A 25,466-nucleotide genomic window follows, 5' to 3' on the forward strand; every position below is an offset into this window, starting at 1 on the left:
CACCGGGAATAAGACTGCAAATACTAACAGACAATATAACCACAATGGCATACATAAACCAACTAGGGGGGCCAAGCCCACCCCTCTCACAGTTAGCCAATGCGTTATGGATGGAAGCGTACGACAAAAAACTTATACTCAGTGCAAAACATCTGCAAGGGAGGCTAAATGTCACAGCCGATACATTGTCTCGGCTTTCAAACCATTACGAGTGGCAGCTCAACAGAGACCTATTCAGGTACATAAATCAAATATGGGGACCTCACACTGTAGACAGGTTCGCAACAATGTCAAATGCACAGCTGCCCATTTACAACAGCAGGTATGCAGACCCATACACGTCTGGCGTGGATGCGCTGGCACAACAAGACTGGAACAGACACAACAATTTTGTGAATCCACCGTTCAGGCTAATTCCACAAGTACTACACATTGTAGAAGCACAAGGGGCACATGCAACATTAATTGCCCCATGGTGGCCAGCACAAGCCTGGTTTCAGAAGCTGCTAAACCTGTCAGTAGCACCCCCACTAAAACTACCAAAACAAGGACTCACACATGGACACATACTGATGCCAGAGGCACTGAAAAACAAAAATGGCGCATATTTGCTTGGAGAGTATGTGGCGTGACCAAACAGACAAAAACAATGGCCAAGCCGTGCTACCCAACAAATAGCCTATTGCTTAGCACCATCTACAGTCACGTCATACAATGCTATGTTGAGAAAGTTACACAAGTTTTGTGAGCTTAACCAAGTGAAGTTTCCTCCTGATCAAAGCAATCACATGGCTCAATTTTTATGTGAGCTTGCAGACAAGTCCCAGGCACCCAGGTCACAAGTTAAGGTTGCCATGGCAGCATACACACATATGTATAACAGTTATGGTTATTTCAATGTTTTGAATGATTATCACTTACAACGGTTGGTTGATGCATTGATAAAATCAGGGACATATACACCAATGCAAAGATCAAAAGTTATGCCTATTGAGCCATTTCGTGAGCTTTTTCGGCAGTGGCCTGCAAATGCACAACTTTGTATCAAGGAACTGAGACTAAAAACTATCACTTTGTTAGCATTATTATTGATGTTACGGCCGTCAGACATTGCCCTGAAGTCGGTACATTTTGATGCGGAATCATCAGAGGTTTCAAGTTATGTTTTCTCCACAGATCAAGTGGAATTTTGTGATGATGGTGCCAATATTACTTTTCATGGTATCAAAAATGACTCTTCAAGAGCTGGTTTCAAAGTTTTTCTACAGCCAACTAAGGATGAAAAGCTTAATCCTGTGTGTACTCTCCGGGAGTACATTGCCAGAACCAATACGCATAGACCAGCAGACAATCCTGTGTTTCTTACGTTGAAACCACCATACAGAGCTATTACGTCTAGTACAGTTGCTGCTGTGCTCAACGATTCCATTAAAATGGCAGGACTTGATGGTCAAGGGTTTAGTGCCAAATCTTTTCGGCCGACAGGTGCGACAGCCGCAATTGATATGAACTGCGACCCAGAAACAGCCATGCAACTTGGTCGTTGGAAGACACGGTCAGTATTCTTTGACCACTATGTGCATTCTAGGCCACCAAATCAGCTCTCAACGAATATCATGGAGCTCCATAAGTGAACTTACACATTGTATATATGTTTGACATTCTTCTTTAGTGGAGCTACTTTGTTGAACTCATACTCCACATTTTGGATGGCTCTCTACATAAGGCATTACTATATAAAAGTTTCTTCACAAAGCTAAACTTTTATTTGTCAGTGTTTTGTGTCACATAACGTAGGTTTAACTCCAGTAAACTGTAGTTAGGTTAACAAAACGACTGGAGGTCTAAGACTAATTCAATTAGTGTTGACCTGACCATAGGTCAGGTCAAAGATCATTCCTTGTTCAGCGAAAAGTTTGTATTATTCATGTTATTATCTCCGTCATTACCCGTCAGTTGTAGATTCTCTAGCTGTATTAAGGATAAGGCATTACTATATAAAAGTTTCTTCACAAAGCTAAACTTTTATTTGTCAGTGTTTTGTGTCACATAACGTAGGTTTAACTCCAGTAAACTGAAAATCGCGCTGATATCTGTAATGAGCACTTAAAATTTAACACAATGAACAGCACCACTGAAAATAACACTGAAATAGTTCTTTTGTTATTCTGTATGAAAATAACCATTATATAACCACACTGAAAAATGGTCTGAAAGTCCTCTGAAAATCATTGGCCAGTCATGAATCCTACTGAAATGGATTTAATCACACTGAAATCAGCTGGCCTGTTCTATTGTTATGGAAATTAGTGAAATGGATCATTGCTCATTATAGCAGACAATAGCCACTTGATATACCACTAACAAATACACTGAAATACCACTGAAAACTATTTCAGTCTAACATTTTCTTTTGTTCTGATGATTTACAGGGTTACTCTGTCATTTTCTGTGTGATTTTCAGTGTACAAATTTCATAGTGTCTGGAGATCAGAATGTATGTCAGTATGTCCTTTGAAATTGCTGATTTGTGAAATTTTGAAAACTCATCTGATCATTTGTTGTTTTCTGATCACTTCTGATAAAGTCTTCAGAAGACGTATATCTTGGTTGCAAGCCTTTCAAACTAAAACTACAATCGCTTATGTACTATTATAAAATTATTACTTGGCGCTGTATAGTGATATTTGAATTAGCATTCTGTATTGCTACCTTTATAGCGGAACTATTGTTTTGGCATCGTTACACCTCAAATGATAAAACTATAATTGGTTCCATTCAAGTGCAAGGAAAAAATTCTTCTTTAGACTTCTTTAGAAATTACGGGAGATATTCATCATTTTCTACCCCGGTATCCAAAGATGTATCGTCTGAATATCAAATCGTGCATAGCACATTCACGTGTATCGATCCCTGGTATTGATTTTAGTGTCTCTGCTGTACCAAGTAATTATTAACCAGGCGATGCCGGTGTACACCGTAGAACAATATGATAATTGACCTTTAATCCCTAGCGATGAAAAAAACCAATTTGAGATGTATCACAACATGATATGACCGTGTTTGAGTTTGGCCCCATTATGACCTATATAGGGGCAAAACGGAATCAATTCTAGTTTTGTTGAGGTACAAGGATGTCAAAAAAAAAATCAGTTCCAAAAATATAGCAAAATAATATCCAAAACACAGGGCGCAATGGACTATTTAAACACAACACAAAAATACACTCCTCACTTACGTAACCCGCCATGAATCTAAACCTGCTCATGTTATAACAATCTTATTGTGTGTATTTTCAAAAGCTACAAATCTAAACGATCACGCAGTTGGGATTCTAGACATGGCCAATTTCGCTTGCCCGTGTCCGCCCTGTCGTCTATCTAAAGTACGCACAGATTGTTACCATGTTACAGTTCTTACTGCTGGGCACGATGCGATTGACACTACGTGGTCGTTTCAAGCTATGACATGGTCACGCTCTGCAATTCCCCTCTACAGCTCTGCGTTATCAGTTTTTAACAAATTAGTTTTTGTGTTGAGTTTATAATTATGCTGAAATAGAGTAAGACAAATAATTAAGGTACCAGTTGTGTTCACCCCTGTATATCCTAAATAAAGACAATACACATCATAATATAGATTCCTCTCATCTGATTGGTTAAAAGTGGAGTGGAGGTGAACATAACTGGTACCTTAATTCCTTGGCTTACTGTATGGTATGGTGTTTGCCAATTTATCGGTCTCTTCGCAAATGACACAGTTGAAACTTTGGCGCAATGTTTTTTAACCTGTTAATACTTTTCTTCATCCTTCATGCAGCGACTTGTGAGCAACAAACTATTTTCCTCGGGAACATGACATCATTCGTGTACCCAACAAACATGACACGTGCCGGGAACTTCGCAAACCTAACATCTCCAGGGTACCCAGATCCATACCCACCCAATCTCGATTGTCAGTGGGTAATTTTCACCGACAATAACGAATCGTTAATCGTCGTTCGAGTGATATCATTCGAATTGGAAAACAGATATGATTTCTTGACTGTTGGTAACGGTCCACTGGCAGGAGTGAATGCAATAGCAAAATTAACTGGTGTACTGAAAGTACGAGCGATTACCTCATCGACGTCCAGTATGTGGTTTGCGTTGAAGACCGATGGCACCGGTAGTAGGCTGGGATATCGACTTGAATTGGAACAGAAACAGATAAAGATACCAGTTTCAGCTGTTGGAGGTAGGTTATGTGTACTTTAATTTTAAATTATGATTGATATGCAAAAAAAAAAATCAAAAAGACATGCGGACATGTGATATAGAATGGCAGAAATAATAACGGTTTCCGAAAACAATAACTGAAACAAAAAGCGGTGGAAGTTTACAGCCGGGAAAGTATGGTTTGACCTATCTAGGTCTCACCACCAGCGAGTACATGACAGTGAACTGCCAACCCACAGCTACATATATCATTTCAAGTGTATGAAGGGCCCATGAAGCAAATATCTAGTATTCAATGCTGGCCTCTAGTACCAGCGATCTAACCAGTGACCCGGGCATTCGAGAATACAGTAAATGTGACCGGACAGCTCGAATGAGCCGTAAATTCCCTAAAATGCAGGACGTATTCATCAGCATCTCTAGCTGGCGCGACATCTAACTCATTTTGATAGTCAAAAATCAATCAATAATCCTATTGTTGAAGAGGATAATAAGCTTCTACCTTAGATGGCAATAGAATTTTTAATAGCTCTGGTCTTTGTTTGCTTTGGCTAAATCCGGTTCAAGTGGTGGGTTACCAGGCATTGTATTTTGTATAGGTATCTATAACTAACAATTAATAATGAGAAAACTTTCTTGAACCTCGTTGACTTAGGGATGATTTGATATGACCGCCAATTATGACTGTTTGATATTTATTGCCAACAATGTGGAAAAAGAGATACACGTAGAAACGATAAAAACTACTATTTTGTTGAAGGAGCAATGTTCAACAAACCATAACCCCGCTACTGGATATCGTTTGAAGTCAAATAATATACCATTTTAAACCTTATGATGTATATTTTCTAGACACGAAATAAAACAATTTTGACCGGGGTAGGAATTTACGGCTCATTCGCCGTGACAGGTCACAAATGAACTTTTCTGTTATTTTCAGGTGTATGTAAAGCGGATGAATACCATTGCGGATCTGGATTTTGTGTGACGTTTGAATCAAAATGTGATGGCTTTGTAGACTGCTATGTGAATCAGGCAGACGAAAGTCATTGTGGTTTGTTGAACAGTTTTTTCAAAATCCATCCCATCCAGAAGCTGAAGCAACGTTGCATTTGGCTCTTTATCGCATTTTTATTTTGTTATTAGCTAAATCACGGACTATGTCATGTACCACAAACCTTTGATGCTAGTCAGTCCGATACACAATTCAATAATTATAATAGTTTTGCATTTTTATATGGCCAATATTATGATAAACCATACATTAAGAATATCATGATCTTATTTCAATATCAAGTTCGAAATCAACGTAAGGAAACCGAGCCACTAACCGCTAACTTGAAATAGTGTTGCATTAACCCTAAAATTACGCAGGAGGGGGCACCATTCCCTAAAGTTTTTCATCCGTCATAAAAAATGTAAATCTTTATGCCCAGACGATCAGCACCTTACCAGGGGCAGGAATCAAAAGATGACCATAGATGGGGGGTTGGTGAGGCCCATGCACCCTATACACACCATAGTTGAAAATACGTACTAAAGTGAATTATGACCAACAGAGGGCGCTATTACTGTACTAAAAGTACGTAGTATTTTGACATCGGGGTACACCGTACCCATACATATGATGTAATACAGAATATCCAACCCAGCACAGCATTTACCGTGTCAATATGGCCGTATTGACACAATGTGTTACGTGTATGTGTATTGGGCTTCTACAGTAGAATCCATGATTTTAATATCGCTCTTGTAAAAGTATTTCAAAAGATACTGACATTTTTTTTGTTACTTAATAATAGTAATTTCCTTTTATATTTGGTATAGGAGAAAATTCGGTGAAAATCGCATGCTCGTAGAATTTTTAACAGAAAATTAATCTTGCTTATACTTGTGTACAAAGCCAGAATTGCCCAATTTTGCAAGGTTGCGCTCACATTATGACATCATACCGACATTATGTGGGGGATGTGTGTACTTATAGAGGAGATCCAAACCTATACATTAGTACCAGATATAATGGTATATTACGTTTATAAGTGCAACCCCTCCACTATTCGTAATAAGTGTTATCAAATATGGCTCAGTAGTATTATAACATACATTATAAATTATATAGATGAGCATATATTTTATAATATATTATAACATATTATAAACTTCTTCTAACATGTCTTAAAGTAACCGAATTAACCGAATGATATCTGAATATAATATTTGCAGCTTATATCACTTGCCCTGGGTCATACCTGTGTGACGAAGTGCCTGACGTGAACATCTCAAAGTGTGTGACGATGGAGGAAGTCTGTGATGGCCAACTGGGTTGTCCTGGAGGAGATGACGAAATAAGATGCGGTATGTATTGAAAACTTGACATGTGACGTCATTGCCCGGCAGTATGCGCACGCATTGTGGCACTTTCCATTGTTCTTTGCCCTGCAGTGTGCGTGCGCATCGTAGTTTGCTCAGGGCATGTGTATTTTAAATCTCCCACTACATTTTAATTAGAAAGCCATTGAACAGTGAAGCGATTCAATCATGAATGCGGGAAGTATAAAACCATAGTCGCCACTCGTGCACTTGTTTGAGTCCACAGGTATTCCGGAAACAGCATTCAACCCCGAATTCAGAGGTCGATTTTGGGTTGTTACATGCAAATTCAAACTAATTATATCATGAAAAAACCCACCAAGAGGACTACGATACTTATTCAGAGCCAATCTACATTCGGTTATTTACAAAAGCCGACGGTCAAAGTAAAATTATAAAAGGAGCAAGACCAGATATCAACGTTAAATCACGGTAAGCCTAAAATCGCATCGAAAACGCAAAAATGCAGTCACAAAATTTATAATATTACTAAATCACCACAACGAATTGTAACGTAGGTATGCAGAAAAGAGTTGTATTAGCAATAACAAAGTATGTGCAAAAGATTTGTCTTTGGCATGTCGCTTTTTTTGAAATATCGCCAAAAATATGAAATTTTGGAAAAACGCCCCAAAATTTAAAACAAACACGAACCTTCCAAAATAAATATATATTAGCACTCGGCGGCCCAGTCACTACCTGTCGCTGTGATTTGGGGTAACTCGTTGCTTCCCTTCTCCAGATACCTGTACTTCAAGGTCGCTCATACCCCAGCCCTTAAATGAAGCCCAATCAATTTTGTTTAATTGGGTTATGGCATGTCGGCATACTTGCGACGGATAGATAATCTTTTAATACAGGGTGTCCTAAAAGAAAAGGCTCCTCATTGCGCCCTCTTTTTTCTCCTATTTCTGAAAAGTTGATCAAATATATTTTGGTATGTAAAGAAACCTTAAATCGTTAGCTTTAATCAACCAAAACAATGATATCAATCGGCTCACAACTTTTGAAGATATACTCTTATAAAGAAATGTACCTGTTTTTCACTCTGTCCACGGAGAAGGTTTGGCTAATTCAAAGATTTAAAAGGAGTACACATACCATGCATGAATATCAAACATTCCTCAATGATAACTTTATAAAATAACTTTATTTATGGAATGGGCTTTACCGCTGGGTTTATGGGCAATGGATTTTGTTAATAGTGTAATTAATTTGTGGGTAAAATGGATGCCGAATGGGACTTCTTTTGCTTTAATTGCAATTACTTTTTTTTCATGGTTATTTACGCCTTTTTGTTTTATTATGTTTCTTACTTTGTTGTTTCTTGCTTTCTTTTTTATTTACAGCATAAGTCATTTCTCTTTTTAGGATAAAAGGTAGCCCTAAAAGGCTGTTTGGTTTGTCTTTGGTTCTTCTAAAGTGAGTTTACTGTGCTGCTCTGCCCTCTACCTGGTTGCCTCCTTGGCGAATACAGGTTTCAGCCCTGGTCCTCATTGCATCAATTGCGTTGCGTACCATCCTTGAGCGCCGGATACTTGCGAATGCATTCAGTAATACAAAGGAAAGAAATAAAGTAATGTGAGGTTGGTGATCGTGCAGGCCATTCCACAGCATGAGCCATCCCAACCACTATGTTTGCTATCCGTGGGCAGAGTGAAAAAAAAAGAGCATATCTTTAAAAGTTGTCAGCTGATTGAAATAGTTGTTTTGATTTATTAAAGCTAACGACAAAAGCTTTCTTTACATACCAAAATATATTTAATCAACTTTTCAGAAATAGGAGAAAAAGAGGGACACCCTGTATTCACGTTCAAAAATGCATATCATTTGCACCTCACCCAGAATTACATTACTCATGAGAATTACATACTCATAGGATTTCTATACGCCCACATCCAAAACATTTTTGACTCTTTGCGCAGATATTGAAGGCTGTCCTGATGAATGTAACTGTGCCTATCAAGAAAATAATTTGCAGATAGATTGTAGCAAAGGCTGGACAATGGAGACTATCAAAAATATGGCTAGAACGACCAATACACTGTGAGTATTAATATGGATGCTTATAGGCGCTTATGGTTCTCAAAATAATACAATATTTCCTTTCGTAAAACTTATAATTGTTTCCCTTGTGAACCTCATCAATGCCAAAGGCGACTGAATGGAACCGTTTACGTTGAATCACGGATATAATTATCGCGCTACTTTATGTCTAACAGTGGCTTACATGCCACAGTTCATAATTGACACGGTTTAAGGTGGTACTACAACCCCTGATAAATTCTGTGTCTAATTTTGCATTTTTCTCAAAAAAATTGCTACGCACTGGTAACAAAAGTTGTGTATATTATAGAGGCAAGGATCGAATCCAATTACTTCGCTGAAATTTCAGTGATTCAAGACGTAGACAAGTGGTTCATTGTATATGTTAAGAAATTAGGCACATTCTAGCGGTACCTCTTTTCTTATCATAAATAACGTACCGCTTGTCTTGAGTCACTGAAATTCCAGTGTAGTTACTGGATTTCTTGCCCCTATGGTATACATAACTTTTGTTACCAGTGTGTTATTTTTTTAAATGCAATGTAGTACCACAATAGTAATCGGTGCATAAGTTTTTGAATTTGAACAGAGCGAAAAAGAACCTAACTTAATGCTTCTGGTAGCCAATACGTGTACTATTTCAAAGTATGGAACATATACGACATAGTTTTTTTTTTAATCTTGCAAAAAAATGTTTTTGTTACAGCCTATATACTGCTTTAGCGTCCACTAATCTACTGAAGGGTGACGAATATGATTGTCTCACATTTATCTGCATTCGAACGTAGTTAACATAAATGTATTCCTAATGAGGTGAAAATTAAAACCATAATACCCAATGAATGATTTGGCGGTTACAGTACATCTAATCGTAGCCGAGTACAGTAACTTATGTTTACCATATTAAACGGAGTTTGTTTGTTTGTTTGTCTGTTTGTTTGTTTGTTTGTTGTTGTTTTTACAGGACACTTAGCGGTGGACTCTTCAGTGTCCTAGAAGCTGGATTATTCAAAGGACTGTTTGCATTAAATTCACTGTGAGCATAATGGCATAACAATATCGGGATAACTTTATGTGGATACTTGCGTTAACTGTGTTATTATTATTACTATTATTATTATTATTACCGATACTTTTAAAGGTGATTATGTTCAATTGAGGGCCTATACACTGCAAAATAAGCAGTACTTGTATTGTGGATTTCGAGATCCAATGCCATCTAATATTTTTCCAACATTTCAATATATTATTGTAAATCGTGTAATATAACTATTGAACGATTTTTCGTTGTTGACAGGTCATTAGAAAGGAACAGTATTGATCATCTCGAACTAGGCGCATTTGACGGTCTTACCAATCTGACATGGTTGTAAGTAACCCGATACTATGTGACCCGATCGAGCAAAATATGAATGTCATAAAAAAAAAATCAGATTTCCTTCATGCATGATTAGAAAAATTTGAACAGCTTTAGATGTGTTTTGAACTCCAAGTTGAAAGTATTGCTTATTTAAACATGGAAGGACATACGAATTTGAATAGAAATCATTTCATAACTTTGCTGGAAAACAGCTTTAAACCATTTTAATAATGATGAAAGTAAACGCTAGCACACGAATTAATATTGTTTGAGTACGTTAACTCCTTTTTTATATGATCATAATTATCAATATATCATTTTAGTGCAGTGAAAGCACGCCCAGATTTGATAAACTGATTTTACTTGAAAATCGCGGTTTCGAGAAAAAGGGCTTTAAAGTTTGAATGCTTGACGTTTTTCTTTTATCATCAAATAAATTAATAAGCAATCACATTTAATATCTCAGAAAATATAAGAATCTTACTATTCGAAAAAAATGGCTAATTTGGTAAAGTAATTTCAAAATACAACCATTTTTAGGATGTTAGATTGATTTACTTTGTAACACAAATAAACACAACAACAAGACTGTTTTGCCGTATTATCATTAATGCGTTAGGGTGTGTCTGATGCCCTCTAGAGGGTCTTGGCGAATGAGTTAGCATGATATAACTACATATTTTCACCACAGTAAATACAAGGAAAGCGACAGAAAGTGTCAAGATAAGTTTCGTTATATTGAAAAAGAAGTACGATGGTAATTTGAGGATGTCACCAACGGATAGAGCACCCTCGCATTATCCAGGAAGTGGCCAAATATCAAGAAAGATCGTTTTACCAAATCAGGACCGAGTGTTAGCTGTTGTTAGTTAGTTTATGCCATACATAAAACGTTTTGAAGCTATTAAAGCTTTATTAACACCATAGAATATAAAACACGTAATTTTCGTTAAGGTTGTCGATAACTTAAGGTTACGTAAGGTTTGTGTGTGTGTGTGTGTGTGGGGGGGGGGTGTTTGTAACCCAATTATTTCTAAGGTTACGTAAATATAAAAAACACCATCAGTGATAGTTACGGTTACGCATTCAGGCATTTTAAAGTTATGGTTACACATAGGCAAAGTTAAGGTTAAGATTGTGCTCAGTCAAGGTTACGCATAGTTACGCATAGTTTAGGTTAAGGTAACGAATCGTTAAAGCCAATCATTTTCAAACCATGATGTGCTAGAGCCCAGTATAAAAAAAAATCAAGCAGGTCTGAGACCGAACACTTCCATAGTAATGACGTGCATCTAATGGAGTGCCAATATATAATGCTCCTCAGGTTAAAGTTATGATCTTGCGTTCGTTTATTGTTTACTTTTACTCTTTTTATTTGTTTTTTTGCAGAGATCTTTCAAGCAACAACATTTCAAGGTTAACAAACCACGCCTTTCGAGGTTTACCTCAGTTGAAAGTATTGTAAGTTATGGCCAGGTATCAAAGTTCATATAAATCACAACTATAAAGCTTAACTACATATTTCAGTAACATATGGGAAGAAATATAGTGATCAAATGTCCTCTTTCTTTATTATCGAATGCATGTTTAGAACAGGGGTAGCTACAAGCTACGACTCGGGCCGCAATTTCATTCAGTAGAAATTGTATTTATTTATCTCATTTTGTTTTTCAAATCAGATGAAATACTTGTTTCATGGTAGTTCCATATTGATCGCAAAAATTTAAGAGCTAATATCGTTATTATCTCTTCAAGTAAGTCATGAAATTAAAGTTACCCAGTACATCAATTGAGCATGTTGGTTGTAACACTTTTACAGAAGAAACTGCCTGAAATGTATTGATAAAGGCTAAATGATAGACAATACAATGGTACATGTATCGATAGGACATTTCTCCAGCTATTTGCGGTCGTTATTTGATTTTCCTATTAAAACTATGGGTCATTGTGTCATGTAATAAATGACTTCATATAAAAAAAACCGTAATTGGTCTGCCCACAACATTCAACATCCGTCCAAGAGCTTACGGAGGACCAGCTGTGTTCCTATTTCAATTAATAATAGAACATGTTCCTTATTTATTCGGGCAATGATCAAAGACCAATTCTATTTAATCTTTCCTCATACCTCCTCCAAAATTAGTCTCATACACAGCCAGTTTGTGTCGGTATGACACTCGTCGATGTTCGTGATAGCCACATACAGTCTGGCCAAGACTACTCCAAGATGAAATTTTTGACGACATAATTGATCCCCTAAGACCATTATTATTATGTTAGGCAAGTTGTCGTCAAGTCTGCAATGCACTTCGCCCGACATAAATTTGGAACTGAACAAAAAAAATGTTATTGTATATTTTTGAAGTTTACTTTTTTCTATTTCTTTATTTATATAAATAAAGAAATAGTTAAAAAAAGGAAAATGTAAAATTCAAAAACTACAGGATGATTCAAAATGAAGTTACCTCATGTTTGTATGTAGCGCTTTTGCACAAAATCTGGAAAGAGTCCGCTGTAAATAAAAAATCTCATTGGAAAGAGCAGATTCTGAATATGTAAAAGAATGGCTGCATTTGCCTGCACCAAACCCGAGTTACACTTATTTGAATAAAACAATCCATATTTGCACACGGTTTCACTTACCATGTGTGTAGTGCATTGATTGGTAGGGCGATATATTCAAATGCATAATCCATGACGGTGTTATACTAGTAGTTTGTATGGATACCTCCTCGTATAAGTATGATAACTCATAACTTGTGTGATTCATAGTCTCCCACACGTGTTAGGCTTTCACTTTTAACGATACACTATGGTTTTCAGTGTTTCTAATATCATAATTCATACAGCAAATAATAGTAGGTATAAATAAACGTTGATTCAAATATTAATTTCAGATACTTGCTGAATGTCCCAATCTCTACGATCCAAACCGACGCGTTTCTTGAGACTACTAAACTTGAAATTTTGTAAGTATAAACGTTTCCATGGAATCGTTCCATATGTTTAATATTATGGAAGCAGTTATATTAATAATAAAAAGTAAAACCATTTCCTGACATATTTCGATTTTGATATATATATATATATAGAAATCAAGACTAGACAACAAACATTTTAATATCTTCATTAAAATTCAACAATCAAACCTGATAAAAATCATCAAATATATATACGAACACTTTTGTAGCACCATGGCTGGTTATAATAGTGCTTTATTTCATCTTTTGAAACGGTATCCGTGTTTCCCATTGATGCTTACAGCCTCCCAATCACACCCCACACACCACGCTACATATACACGTCTTTCAATACAACTACATCCACAATGCCCTATGCCGCACATTACACCCTACCAAGGCAAAAAAAAAAAAAAATTAATAATTGATTACAACCGTGTCAGCCTGCTAGACTTGCACATGGTAACTCAAAATAGTAATCCATCCATTTTGATCAAAATCCGACCCATGTGAAACCCAACATAACTGAATGTATTATATATTATCGACGTTTTTTAGAGTTTTGATACGAAAGACCGAAACGAACACAAGTGCAGTACATGTTGAGAACGGAGGATTTGACAGTCTGCACCGTTTGAAAGAGTTGTAAGTTTTTATTTTAAAACTTATTTTGCCAATACTACTTTTTAAAAAACTGGTGGAAAAAACTTTTTACAATAAAATCACGCGGTCAAAAATGCTAGGCGTGACCCAGTTTGCTTGTCCGGGATTTTCTTGGAAACTGTATTTCGTGAGATACGATAGTATAGCTTTATATGGGGTGTGGGTGAAATCTCATTGAAACCAATCAATCATTTAAATGAATAGGTAAAAACACAGTTAAAGTATTCAGCCTTGTAAAATAATTCGAGTTGGTCAATTTGATATTTAAAGGTACGCTGATGACCGTTTCCTGTGCTGTTTCTTTGGGGATACATTGGACAAATGCGTCATTTTAGAACAGCAACCTCCACTTTTCATGTGCGGAAGTCTCATGCAGAACGTTTTCCTTCGAGTCTTCATGTGGATTCTTGGAATCAGTGCAATTATTGGTAACTTATTCGTCGTAGCAGTCAGAGTTAGAGAAAGGCCAACCACTAAAAACGCTAGATCAATTATAGTCCAAGCTAAACAGTCTTTCTTAATTGGCAATTTGGCAGTTTCAGATTGCTTAATGGGTATATACATGCTAATTTTGGCATTCGTAGATTTGTATTATGGTGAAGAGTATTTCGTCTATTCAGATCATTGGCGCTCTTCCCAATTATGTAAACTCGCAAGTTTTTTATCCCTTCTCTCGAGTGAAGCTTCTGTTTTCTTCATAACATTGATATCAATTGATAGGTTTATTTGTATTGTCTTTCCGCTGAGTAAATTCCAGTTGGGTGTCATGTCAACTAAAGTAGCCGCAGCAATAACATGGGCAATAGCTTTTGTATTAGGTTTAGTTCCTACTTTGCAAGCGGGACCCGAGTCTGACTTATAGGCGTAGATCCGGGGGGGATGGGGGGGATATATCCCCCCCAATATTTTACAAGGGGGGGATGCGCCGTGTACTCATCCCCCCCAATGTTACGCGTACGTGAATGCCACAAAGTGCAGTTTTGCTCACATGAAACTTGGAGAGAAGGAGAGGTAAGGAAAATTTGATCATAAATATTTAAGAATATTATCATATTAATGTTAAAAGAAAGTCAAATTACTAATCCGAAATTATTCAGAATGATAACATTGCCCAAGACTTAAAGTACTTTAATTAGCCCATCACTAGGTTCATCTTCGCAATCGAGAGGATCTTGCATCTCGAAGAATTTCGTGTACGTATATCACTTCATTGTCGCACGTGGTGTAACTGATCCCGGGAACTGATCTTCACGTTTCCATGATATAGGCCGGGGATATACGGTGCTACTGCCATCTGATAAGGTATTTGATGTTTCTTTACATTATTTGCATTATGCTGTAAACATAGTAAAATCTTGCAAAGACATTGTGCTGAGGAAAACGTAAACTTTCCCGTTATGTTGGAAAATTGGTATTGTTTATAGAATGGCTAGTACGTGTGTTGTATAATTATCTTTTATATGAACATTTGAGAAGAGTTATTTATATTGGCTCCTCCGAGCAGATAATGAAATGAATTCATGATAGATAGGCCTATATTTCTGATTATTTCATCAACTGTTATTATTTGTTTATTTCTACTATTTTTATATTTCATCTGTAACGCTTCGATTCATAGCCACGACTTCGTAGGTTCCCACGATGCAATGTTAGAAGACCCTACATTAAGCTGCATGCATCCGGATGTATGTATGGTTTGCGGTGAGCAGTACGCATTAATAATGTTCAGTACCACAGACTGTGGTCCACAGTAAGGGATTAAAAATACCCACACCCTTAAAATGTCAAAACATGTTGTTGATTTGAAAAGAAAACAAATACAAAAACTAAGAATAGAGGAAACGCTTTTTACCCCTCCCAATGTTTTCTCTTTTTCATAATCACTTTCTTTGGTCAAAATTAAACGCATTTTTCCAAAAATGTAGCTATCAGAAACAGTGCAACGTTGGGTGTCCGTTATTATTTATTTTATTTATTTATTTTATTCATTTGGCAACAAACATCAAAAATAGAAAATAACATAAAGGAGGCCTCCTGAGCTGCCAGGGAGCACTGAAAAGCACAGGAAAGCACTGTCGCCAAAAGGCGCAGTGCCCCCAACTCAGCAAACATCAAAATAAGTTTACACAAAAGTTATATACAATTTAACACAAGAGACAAGAAAAAAATGGCTGCAGTGATGGAAAAAATTGAAGTTGCAGCTATGAGATGTTGTTTAGAAAAGCCCTGAGTTGTTTTTTAAATGTGGTAAATGTGCACGTGACAAGTGAATTCCTGATATCATTATCTATATGTGACCATTAAACAGACAATCTGAGTTGTATGCCCCACTTTATCATACAAAAAGTTGTACTAGTACTATCCATACTGACGAGTCAATTTATTGTATTTATTGTATTTATTATTATTTTATTGTATTACGGCTAGTCGAACCGCGAAAGGGACCAAAACTAGCCCATATAACAAAGTATAGCCATGTATTACATTATAACCAATGTAAAAGAAGCCAGTGATTTATTTCGTATTGTATGTTTTTCTTTTAGATGTCTGGTAAGAGACCGAGTGAACCGAGCTCACCAAAACGTGGGAGTATTTTATACTACATGAACAAGAAACAGCGAACATCCCCAAATGATCCGCAGGAAGAAACTCCAACTCCAGAACGTGCCTCATGTGATGAAACTTCTGAAGCCATGCCCTCTTCGAGTCAACGATGTCCACCCGAGAGTGAAAGTTCTTCAACAGAGCAAGTGGCGAGCACAAACGAGCCAAATACAAGTGAGATTGAGACCTCAACAGAAGAGAACTCACTCGTATCCGGCCCAAATGAAACTGAGTCGCCGACTTTGTCATGTAGCTCAGCATGTGAGCCTGCGTTAACATCCAACCATTTGCCCGATAAGCCATATCAACCAGTTGATACGTCAGGGATACCACCAAAAAAGACGAAGACACAACTTGTATATTTCCAGACAAAGTGGTTCAAAACCTGGCCTTGGTTGCATTATTCAAAATCACGCAAAGGTGTTCTTTGCTTCAAATGTACATCAGCATACCAGCAAGGCCTACTGAGCTTAGCTAACAAGAAGGAGGATGCCTTTATATCTGCTGGATTTCAAAATTGGAAAAAGGTAACTGGCCTAGGTAAAAACAATCTGGGGCGCTTTCATCAGCACGAAAGTTCAGAGACGCATAAATTCGCTGCTGAACAGCTTAGAGCACAGAAAAGACCAACAGTGGTTGCTCAAGTTGACGAGCAAGCATCACAACGGCAAGAAATCAATAGGAGAATGTTGGTCAAGGTATACACCTCTGTGAAATATCTTGCTCGTCAAGGTCTAGCACTAAGAGGCCACACAGCAGACGAGGGCAATTTCCATCAACTACTTCGTCTTCGAGCTGAGGACGATCCAGACCTGACAAGCTATACAGCACGTGCTACAAATTATACCTCTCCGCAAGGGCAGAATGAAATGCTGCAAGATTTCAGCAATGCTGCGATGCGTCATGTAGCTGACGTCATTCGCAAGAACAAGTTTTATGCTGTTATGGTGGATGGCACTCAAGACATCACCGGAGCCGAACAAGAATCTATTTGCATTCGGCATGTAGATGACGAGCTCAATGTTCACGAAGACTTTATTGGACTTTATGAGGCTCCTTCATCTTCCGGTGAAGCGATATCTACTATTATTGAAGATGTGATCATCCGTCTTGGATTGTCTATCGACAATCTGCGTGCTCAAACTTATGACGGTGCATCCAATATGAGTGGCAAATATGCTGGGTGCCAAGCCAAGATTAAGAGCAAACAACCACTAGCGATGTTCTTTCACTGCAGCTCGCATGTCTCCAATCTTGTTATGCAACATGCTGTGACATCCTCCCCATTGGTGCGAGATGCATTGCAATGGGTGCAAGACTTGGGTACTCTTTATCGAAGATCTGGAAACTATAAGGTAAAAAATTTGATTCATAATGCCGGCCTTTTGAGAAGCTTTGAGATATCAGATATTGTGCCTCACTATTTCTATTTTCCTGCATGATTTAATTATCCACGTAATTACAGAGACAAGTATAACCAACGGATACAGGTACAATAGGCCTACCTACTTGTACCCGGACATTGGGGATCAGCAGCCGTCATCATGATCATAAATTAATGCCAAAGATGGCAAAGAAGGCAGCATTAAAATATGGTGTGAGTATGGCTAAAAGAGAATGAAACGTTAAGTTTCACAAGGCTATCTTGTATTTCTTTTTCATTTCAGACCATCTTCAAGGACATCGCAAGTGAGCTACAACCTGGCACCAGCACGGCTTCTATTAGACCATTGTGTCCAACACGTTGGCTATGTCGGCAGTCGGCAGTAGAATCGGTAGTAAATAATTACAAGGTCGTACTCGATAGTTTGGAGACAATGGCGCAATCCAGCACAAGCGATACGGCAACAAAGGCCAACGGTCTCCTGGACAGGTTCCAGAAGGGAGAGGTTTTGCTGGCTTTAAGGATGGTAAACAAACCATTGGCTCTCTTGGAAACACTTAATGCTGGACTTCAAGCGCGGACAGCAACAATGTCAGGTATCAAATAAAAACAACGTATTTACTCATAATGTGCTGTATTTATACATTTGTTTGTTTTTCAGTTATTAATACAACTATGATTACAAATGGGCGATTGAGGGCAAGAAAGTCGGCATAATTTTGCACACTTATAAACTTAGATTAAGCTAAATGAGTTGTGTAAGTTTTATAAACATTTTAAGTTTTAATTGAGTTAAATTATATTATTTTAATTAACTAATTAAACAAGATGAAATTATTGCTGATGAATGAAATACAAAAGCAAAATGACAATGCAGACACAACTTTCTTGAACAAACACTAATTGTCGTTCTTTATTTGTTGCATTCACTTTCAGGGATGAAAAGTGCTGTAAACACAGTTATGACAGAGCTGAAAGAACTGCGTGAAGCTACTGTATTTGAATCAATTTTCACTGAAACTTCTGATTTAATAACCAAGCTCGATCTCAATCCACTGGCAGTCCCAAGACGACGAAGACCACCAGCACGATTTACAGGACCTGCAGCTGCGCACCATGCTGAATCGGCGGTAGAACACTTCAGAATGGCCTACTTTCAACTTGTAGATGGTATGATGAACAACCTCTCTGACAGATTTGGTGAAGGTTCAAAGGCAGATCTGCAAGACTATCAGAAGCTAGAAGAAATTATAACCACAGGTATGTAAAATTCTTTTCTTATGTTTATAGATATTTCAAACGACTTATAAACGTAATATGTGTATGTTTCCCAACAGTGTACTTTGCTTTAATGATCGTTCCAATTAACCAAATATTCCGGGTTTTTATATCTTTATTCGATACAGGAATTGTTGACCAGGACATTTTGCATAAATATCCTGAGTTCAATACCAATCTCACTGCATTCAAGACCCAGCTTGACATGTTTCTTCACACATCCAAAGCAACGACAATAGAAGGTGCAACCAGAGCATACCAAAACATGTCTGCAGATGTTAGAGCTCTTTTCCCAGATGTGAAGTCTCTTCTGAAGTTGATGCTGGTGTGCCCAGTAACATCATGTGAATGTGAGCGTAGCTTCTCTGCACTCAGACGTCTGAAAACGTGGCTGCGGAGCACAATGACACAAACAAGGCTGAACTCTTGTGCAGTCTGCAACATTCACAAATTAGTGCTAGATGACATTGATGTAGTACCCCTTGCAGCTCAGTTTGCGTCAAGATCAGAGACAAGAAAAATATGTTTGGTAACTTCACTTGAAGTAGTATATCATTTTGAAGATATTCTGGTTATGATCTTAGGTTTTTTACCCTCAAATAGCAAATCTAATCAAGCCTTTCCTGGTAACTACGGGGGTTTAATTGGTCCAGATTATGACTACATGGCAGAACGACGTCTTTTTTTACAATACATCGGACTTCGAATTGTTTATGCTCAGCTGGTTAATGGTTATCGCTTGCACGCCTGCACCGCATAATAGTAATCCCAATCAACCAAATTGTGGGATTGTATTTTAATTCCAAGTGGAAAAGGTAACTCTGGACAAGTTAGAATTCTATACTGAAACTAGTGTATATTGACATGGTTTGGTATAAATTGTACATCAGTCATGCCTGTTAATGACTAAGAATATCAGTCAGATTTTACCGCAGAATGAGTCGTTCCTATTGTTGTGCATTATGATTGTAACTATTGTGACCATTTATTTGTTTTGTCATTTGTTGGTCATTTTTCTTATAGGCCTATGCATGTAGTTCTCTCTTAACTATTATAATATTTATTATAGGTAGTAGGTAAACATATTTTGTTACTTTTCCTACGGTTTCTTGAACAATGATGAGCAGGTAAACATGTATAAATGTTAAGACCACAGTTCGGGTGGTGGTTTTTTTTTCGTTTTCTTGTTTTCTTTTGTTTTCTGTTTTGTTTTTTGTTGAAATCAAAATGGTTAAATTAATGGCTTTGGATTAAAAAAAAAACCCAAATAAGCCATAACTCAAATAGAGTATACTATAACATTTATGTAATTCATAAAATTCATTATAGAATTTTAAGACTAATGTTATGAAGTATTTTATAAGCACACTGGCCTTAATGTAACAAAAATTTGCATCCTAACATGTTACCACGTGGAAATTTGCAAATTCTCCACAGACACATGCATCTTTATAATTATGCATCATGAATCTCACCCTTAACTGCATTCGTTGTAATGATCTTCTCACCGATGCATGGATTTGGAAGTCATCTACTACAGAAATTATTATTCTCTTGTGCTTACCATGGCTGTGCCAGTTGAACTTGTATAGACGGCGCTTAACCGTGTCTATACTTAAAAGGAAATTGGACATTCTCCACGTCGACAATTGCTTATCAACTTGAACTTGTGTAGACGGCGTTTAATTGTGTCTACACCTTAGCCAGTTTGATCGCTGTAGGATGGAGCAAGAGTGACTCTATAATGCATTTGAGATTCTTTATATTGTTTTATAATACAAATATGTATCATGATTCATGACCAATGAATACATATTATAGGAGCTTCTGCCTGATGCATGGATTGGGAAGTCATCTACTACAGAAATATTATTCTCCACATCAACAGTTGGTTATCATCTTGAACGTGTGTAGATGGCACTTTAGCCAAATCTACACTTTAGCCAATTTGCATACTGCATTTGAGATCCTTTTTTTGATATTGTTTTGTAACGCAAAGTGTATCATGACAAAGGAATACATATTATATAACATAAAATGTTATCAAAGTTATGATGTCAAATCATCTATATTTGTAGCTGTATCTCACATAATATGTATCATGTTATATCATAAGCAACATCAATCATGTCAATAGGCCTATTTTAGCACTCACGGGTAGCTACAGTATTAGCTACAGCATTGTACTCATCATGGAGATACGTAGGCCTATGGATGAGCATTGTCATCATGCAAGATATATAAACATATATTGATGGACAAGTCACATTTTGTAACTTTATGAATGTTAAAGAATGTTAGAAATATAGGACCTATAAGTATTTCATAAAAAACCTGAAAACTTGTAAGAAAAATATTCTGTGCCTTATGCCCAGGGTGGCGGGAAAAAAAGGAGGCCGCCCCTCCCACTAATCGTAAAATACAAAAAAAGGTTCACTTTTTACTGAGACAGCCTTCGAGTCGATAAAAAATGAAGATGGCATGTAGAATACATGTTTAGATTGAGCAAAAATAGCTTCTTTGGCCACTCTAGTAATAGGGGCCTATCTAAGAGCTTTGGGCGCCGTCCCCACCCCGCCACATTGGACCACACCAGTGGGCCTAATGCGGCCCCTGGACCCCACATGTTACGGGCGCTCTACGCGACAACCATTACTTCATTTTCAGGTTTCATGGATTGAACAACATTCTTGTTTCATCCTTATGATATCATACTCATTCAGTAATAAAAACTTTCAATGGTGTAATTTGTCATATTCCGAATGCGGATTTTTATTGAAAATTTGGCTTAAAAGTATGCACCAAATCGCGCCATTTAGACTTCGTTTTTTCAATTTTTTTCAAATTCTGAGGGGGGCACATCCCCCCTCAGACACCCCCCTGCGTCGCACAAGTGCTCCGGCCGGCGCTTCGCGCCGATCATCCCCCCCAATGTCAACAAGAAATCTACGCACCTGGTCTGCTTCTTAGCAATATTTGTGTGCTATGTTGCTATGTTTATCAAAGTGAAAGCTCAAAGCAAAAAAGTTAAGCGAAATCAGTCACAAAGAGATGATATCAAAATTGCTATCAGAATGGCGGTGATAGTTGGTACGGATTTCATATGTTGGATGCCGGTCATTATTATGGGTATTCTCTCACAGACGGGGGCCGCCGTGATTCCTTTACAGATGTACACGTGGTCTGTGGTATTTATTCTCCCTATAAATTCATCTCTTAATCCATATCTGTATACAATCGCTTATTTGGTTACCGATATGCGAAAGAACAAACAATCACAATCATCGACGCAGAAAACAAATAGTTCCAACACATCAGAGTCCAAGTTATAAGTTAGCTAGCCGAATATATTAGAGAGGCTGCCATGTTCCATATTTGAAGAGTTTATTTCCAAACCGTGTTCAGTCCACAAAATTCACTTTGAAAAAATTAGGAAATATGGCAATGAAAAATAGTTCGATTTTTATAAAAACTAGCGGGTACCCGCGCTTCGCGCGGGCCCCCGCTAGATGAGTAAATGGGAGCGGTTAGTAAACGGGAGCGGTTAGTATAAACGATGGAAATGGTAATCATGTCAATTGGTATCGCTTTTAACAGCTCAATTATTACGCGGTTAGTGATGTGGTAGGCCTACCATTTGTTGCCTCTACTTTGCAAACGACGTTCTTTCTTTCTCACTTTCCCGTTCTTTCTTTCTTGCTTTCCCGTTCTTTCTTTCTTGCTTTCCCCCGTTCTTTCTTTCTTGCTTTCCCGTTCTTTCTTTCTTGCTTTCCCGTTCTTTCTTGCTTGCTTTCCCTCCCTTTCTCTCTTGCTTTCCCTCCCTTTCTCTCTTGCTTTCCCTCCCTTTCTTTCTTGCTTTCCCTCCCTTTCTTTCTTGCTTTCCCTCCCTTTCTTTCTTGCTTTCCCTCACTTTCTTTCTTGCTTTCCCTTTCTTTCTTTCTTTCTTTCTTTCTTTCTTTCTTTCCCTTTCTTTCTTTCTTTCTTTCTTTCTTTCTTTCCCTCTTTCTTTCTTTCTTTCTTTCTTTCTTTCTTTCTTTCTTTCTTTCTTTCTTTCTTTCTTTCTTTCTTTCTTTCCCTCTTTCCTTCCCCATTTTACTTATTTTTTCTTTGTCTTTCCCTTTTTTCTTTCAGTTTCTCTCTTTCCTGCGTTCCATTTCTCTTTCTGTTTCTTGCTTGTTCACTTTCTTTCTCTCTCTCTCTCTCTCTCTCTCTCTTCTTTCTTTCTTTCTTTCTTTCTGTCTGTCTATTTCTTCTATGTTTTCGTTTCTCTCTCCTTTCTCTTTCTTGCTTTCCCGTTGTTTCTTTTTCCTTCTTTCTTTCTTTCGTTCTTTCCCTCTTTCTTTCCCTCTTTCCTTCCCTCTTTCCTTCCTTTTTTCCTTCCTTCCTTCTTCTTTCTTTACATAGGCATAAATCCCGGGATGAGTAATAAATTCCTCAATATTTCGATAAGGGCATGATCTACTGAATCACCTCCATGTTGACGCATGTATGTGGGTTCCTTTATTTCTTTCGTTCGTTCTTTTTTATATGTGTTTCTGTTTCATCAAGTAGGCCTATAGCAACATTGGGTTTCAAGAAGGTTGAGTTACATAGCGTAAATTCCGGTGTTGGGGTGGGTATACCCCCCCCCCCCAATGTTTTGATAAGGTCAATGGTCCGTACAATCACCCCAAGTTCACACATGTATAATAGATGTGGGTTTCTGACAAAATTAACCTCATTTTTGGCCAAACTAAAAAGTGCCAATTTTTGCGGCCTTCGTGCGAATTTGTTCCACTTTTGCACAATATAATTCACCAGTAGGCCTAATTAGCTTGCCATAAATTATTCTGTCGCCAAGATGCTGGCTTCACTGTAGGCCTATTGCAAGAAATTGATTTAAACGGACCCATCCCCCATGCCATGTCAAGAGAAATCTACGCCATTGTTAATGTTGCCAAAAGATGCCGGATTCACTATTAATATCTTCAAGAAATGTTTTCATCCCTCCCCTAATGTCAAAAAGAAATCTACGCCACGGATATTTCCCGGGGGGGCCACTCACATAATTGGTCTGTACGCATGCGTGACCAAAAAAACAAGGAAAATGGGGTGTTTTTTTAGGCAAGGCGAGTTACGCGAGTGACGCATTTAGGGTCTAAAAAACACTGATTTTCAAGAATAAGGGTAGTTTTCTGAAACTGAACAACTTGTTTAGGGTACCTTTTCAAATTTTTGGTAAATTACGAGTCCGAAAAGGGTACATTTTTTCATTTTTTCTGGCCAAAAAACTCATTAGGGGGTAAATTCTATATTAAATTACCTTATTAAGGGGCTTAATTTGCTGTTAGGGTAAAACTCGTTTAGGGGGTGTTTGAAAAAAATTTGGTCACGCATGCGTACAATGTCATATTTGAGTGATCCCCCCGGGGGATATTTAGCGGTTGCGGTTTTATACCATGCTATAATCTGCTAATAATGTCCCACACTCCCCATCGAAATTCATCACAACATGACAAACGAATAAACTCAGATTACTTTCCAATACCGTATATATGCCTAGGCCTACCTTGAATGTAAAATCTTCGGAAAGTCATCACAAAAGAAGTTTCCGAAAGTCATAATTTGCATAAACGAATGCAGTTGATTTATTATTATAGCCGTTGCGGTTACCATGCCGCATAATGCCCACTCTCCGTCGAAAATCACCACGAACGGATAAACTAATATCACTTTCAAAATTATTAGATCACTTGGACCATTTATTTTCAAAATACGTAACTTAAAACCACCTTTGTCTCAGCCATTAATTTGTTAGTTCCGTCTAAGAGATGTGATATTTTCCGTCTTAGATGAAACTGGAAGTTTTGTTACCATTAGCGCGTCGGGAAGTTGCCACGACCTGTGCGTAATCCGCGTATAGCAACGCAGCAACGGACCGTAAATAAGCGGGCCACCATTGGTTGATCTACCGAATAAATCCAAATAATTATTTGTATTTATTAATTTATCTATCTATCTATGCATTTACCATTCATCTGGAAATGCTAGAACTTATTTATTTATCTATTTATTAATTTATAATTTATCTATAATCTCCGAGATGATACCGATGAATCGATCAGTTCCTCTTCAAAGTATCGATTATCGGCAAGTTCCTCTTTAATAGTATAGATTACTGCAAAGTGAAGATTACATATATAGGACCATAAAAACATGTTAGGTTTAAATATGGAGATTTTTTTTCAATGAATGAATTTGTTTTAAAAAGGTGGTTGTACTTAACACGGTTTGGAAATAAGTTCTTCATTTCTTGCGCCTAAAGCCCATTCATACGCCCGTTCATACCACACGACGATACTTGCATCTCAGTTAGAGACATTGTACAACAAATGGTCAAACGAGGGCGACAAACAAGATAAGGCTTATACCCGGGTCTCATGTCTACTTTAATTCAGCATGCTTTTCATTTTTACTCTAAATTGTCGCTTAAAATTAAGCAGTGCTTCCCGATATTATGGTTGCAAAAAACAAAAACAAAAAACAACAACACCCAAATATTTTTGTATAATATGGAACACTTCATGCATTATGATAACTTTATT

The 25,466-nt window shown here is 37.4% G+C and overlaps 3 protein-coding genes across 3 annotated transcripts; all 3 read left to right on the top strand.

The window, feature by feature from the left end:
* The first annotated feature begins 4,471 nt into the window (after window positions 1-4,471).
* Window positions 4,472-14,478, top strand: LOC140139054 (follicle-stimulating hormone receptor-like). Its single transcript, XM_072160836.1, has 9 exons — window positions 4,472-5,271; window positions 6,441-6,572; window positions 8,513-8,633; window positions 9,598-9,669; window positions 9,931-10,002; window positions 11,383-11,454; window positions 12,891-12,962; window positions 13,512-13,598; window positions 13,887-14,478. The coding sequence occupies exons 2-9, from the start codon at window positions 6,512-6,514 to the stop codon at window positions 14,476-14,478; spliced, it is 1,149 nt and encodes a 382-aa protein (XP_072016937.1). The 5' UTR covers window positions 4,472-5,271; window positions 6,441-6,511.
* A 126-nt stretch (window positions 14,479-14,604) lies between these two features.
* On the top strand, window positions 14,605-18,211 carry LOC140139055 (zinc finger MYM-type protein 1-like). The gene is made up of 4 exons (XM_072160837.1): window positions 14,605-14,627; window positions 15,235-15,301; window positions 16,160-17,575; window positions 17,888-18,211. The coding sequence occupies exons 1-4, from the start codon at window positions 14,605-14,607 to the stop codon at window positions 18,209-18,211; spliced, it is 1,830 nt and encodes a 609-aa protein (XP_072016938.1).
* A 347-nt stretch (window positions 18,212-18,558) lies between these two features.
* On the top strand, window positions 18,559-19,703 carry LOC140139416 (uncharacterized). Its single transcript, XM_072161177.1, has 2 exons — window positions 18,559-18,864; window positions 19,011-19,703. Exons 1-2 carry the CDS (start codon window positions 18,567-18,569, stop codon window positions 19,640-19,642), a joined length of 930 nt encoding a protein of 309 aa, XP_072017278.1. The 5' UTR covers window positions 18,559-18,566; the 3' UTR covers window positions 19,643-19,703.
* The last annotated feature ends 5,763 nt before the right edge of the window (window positions 19,704-25,466 follow it).

The sequence above is a fragment of the Amphiura filiformis genome, chromosome 18, assembly GCF_039555335.1.
Source record: "Amphiura filiformis chromosome 18, Afil_fr2py, whole genome shotgun sequence".
Taxonomy (NCBI): domain Eukaryota; kingdom Metazoa; phylum Echinodermata; class Ophiuroidea; order Amphilepidida; family Amphiuridae; genus Amphiura; species Amphiura filiformis.

Excerpts from the sequence above, each read along its gene's own strand:
- LOC140139054 (XM_072160836.1), top strand. The coding sequence starts at position 6,512 with ATGGAGGAAGTCTGTGATGGCCAACTGGGTTGTCCTGGAGGAGATGAC. Across the intron at positions 6,573-8,512 it reads AGATGACGAAATAAGATGCG|ATATTGAAGGCTGTCCTGAT; the intron begins GTATGTATTGAA and ends CTCTTTGCGCAG. Across the intron at positions 13,599-13,886 it reads CTGCACCGTTTGAAAGAGTT|GTACGCTGATGACCGTTTCC; the intron begins GTAAGTTTTTAT and ends TGATATTTAAAG.
- LOC140139055 (XM_072160837.1), top strand. The coding sequence starts at position 14,605 with ATGAAACTTGGAGAGAAGGAGAG. Across the intron at positions 14,628-15,234 it reads AAACTTGGAGAGAAGGAGAG|CCACGACTTCGTAGGTTCCC; the intron begins GTAAGGAAAATT and ends TTCGATTCATAG. Across the intron at positions 17,576-17,887 it reads GAAGATCTGGAAACTATAAG|ACCATCTTCAAGGACATCGC; the intron begins GTAAAAAATTTG and ends TTTTCATTTCAG.
- LOC140139416 (XM_072161177.1), top strand. The coding sequence starts at position 18,567 with ATGACAGAGCTGAAAGAACTGCGTGAAGCTACTGTATTTGAATCAATT. Across the intron at positions 18,865-19,010 it reads AGAAGAAATTATAACCACAG|GAATTGTTGACCAGGACATT; the intron begins GTATGTAAAATT and ends TATTCGATACAG.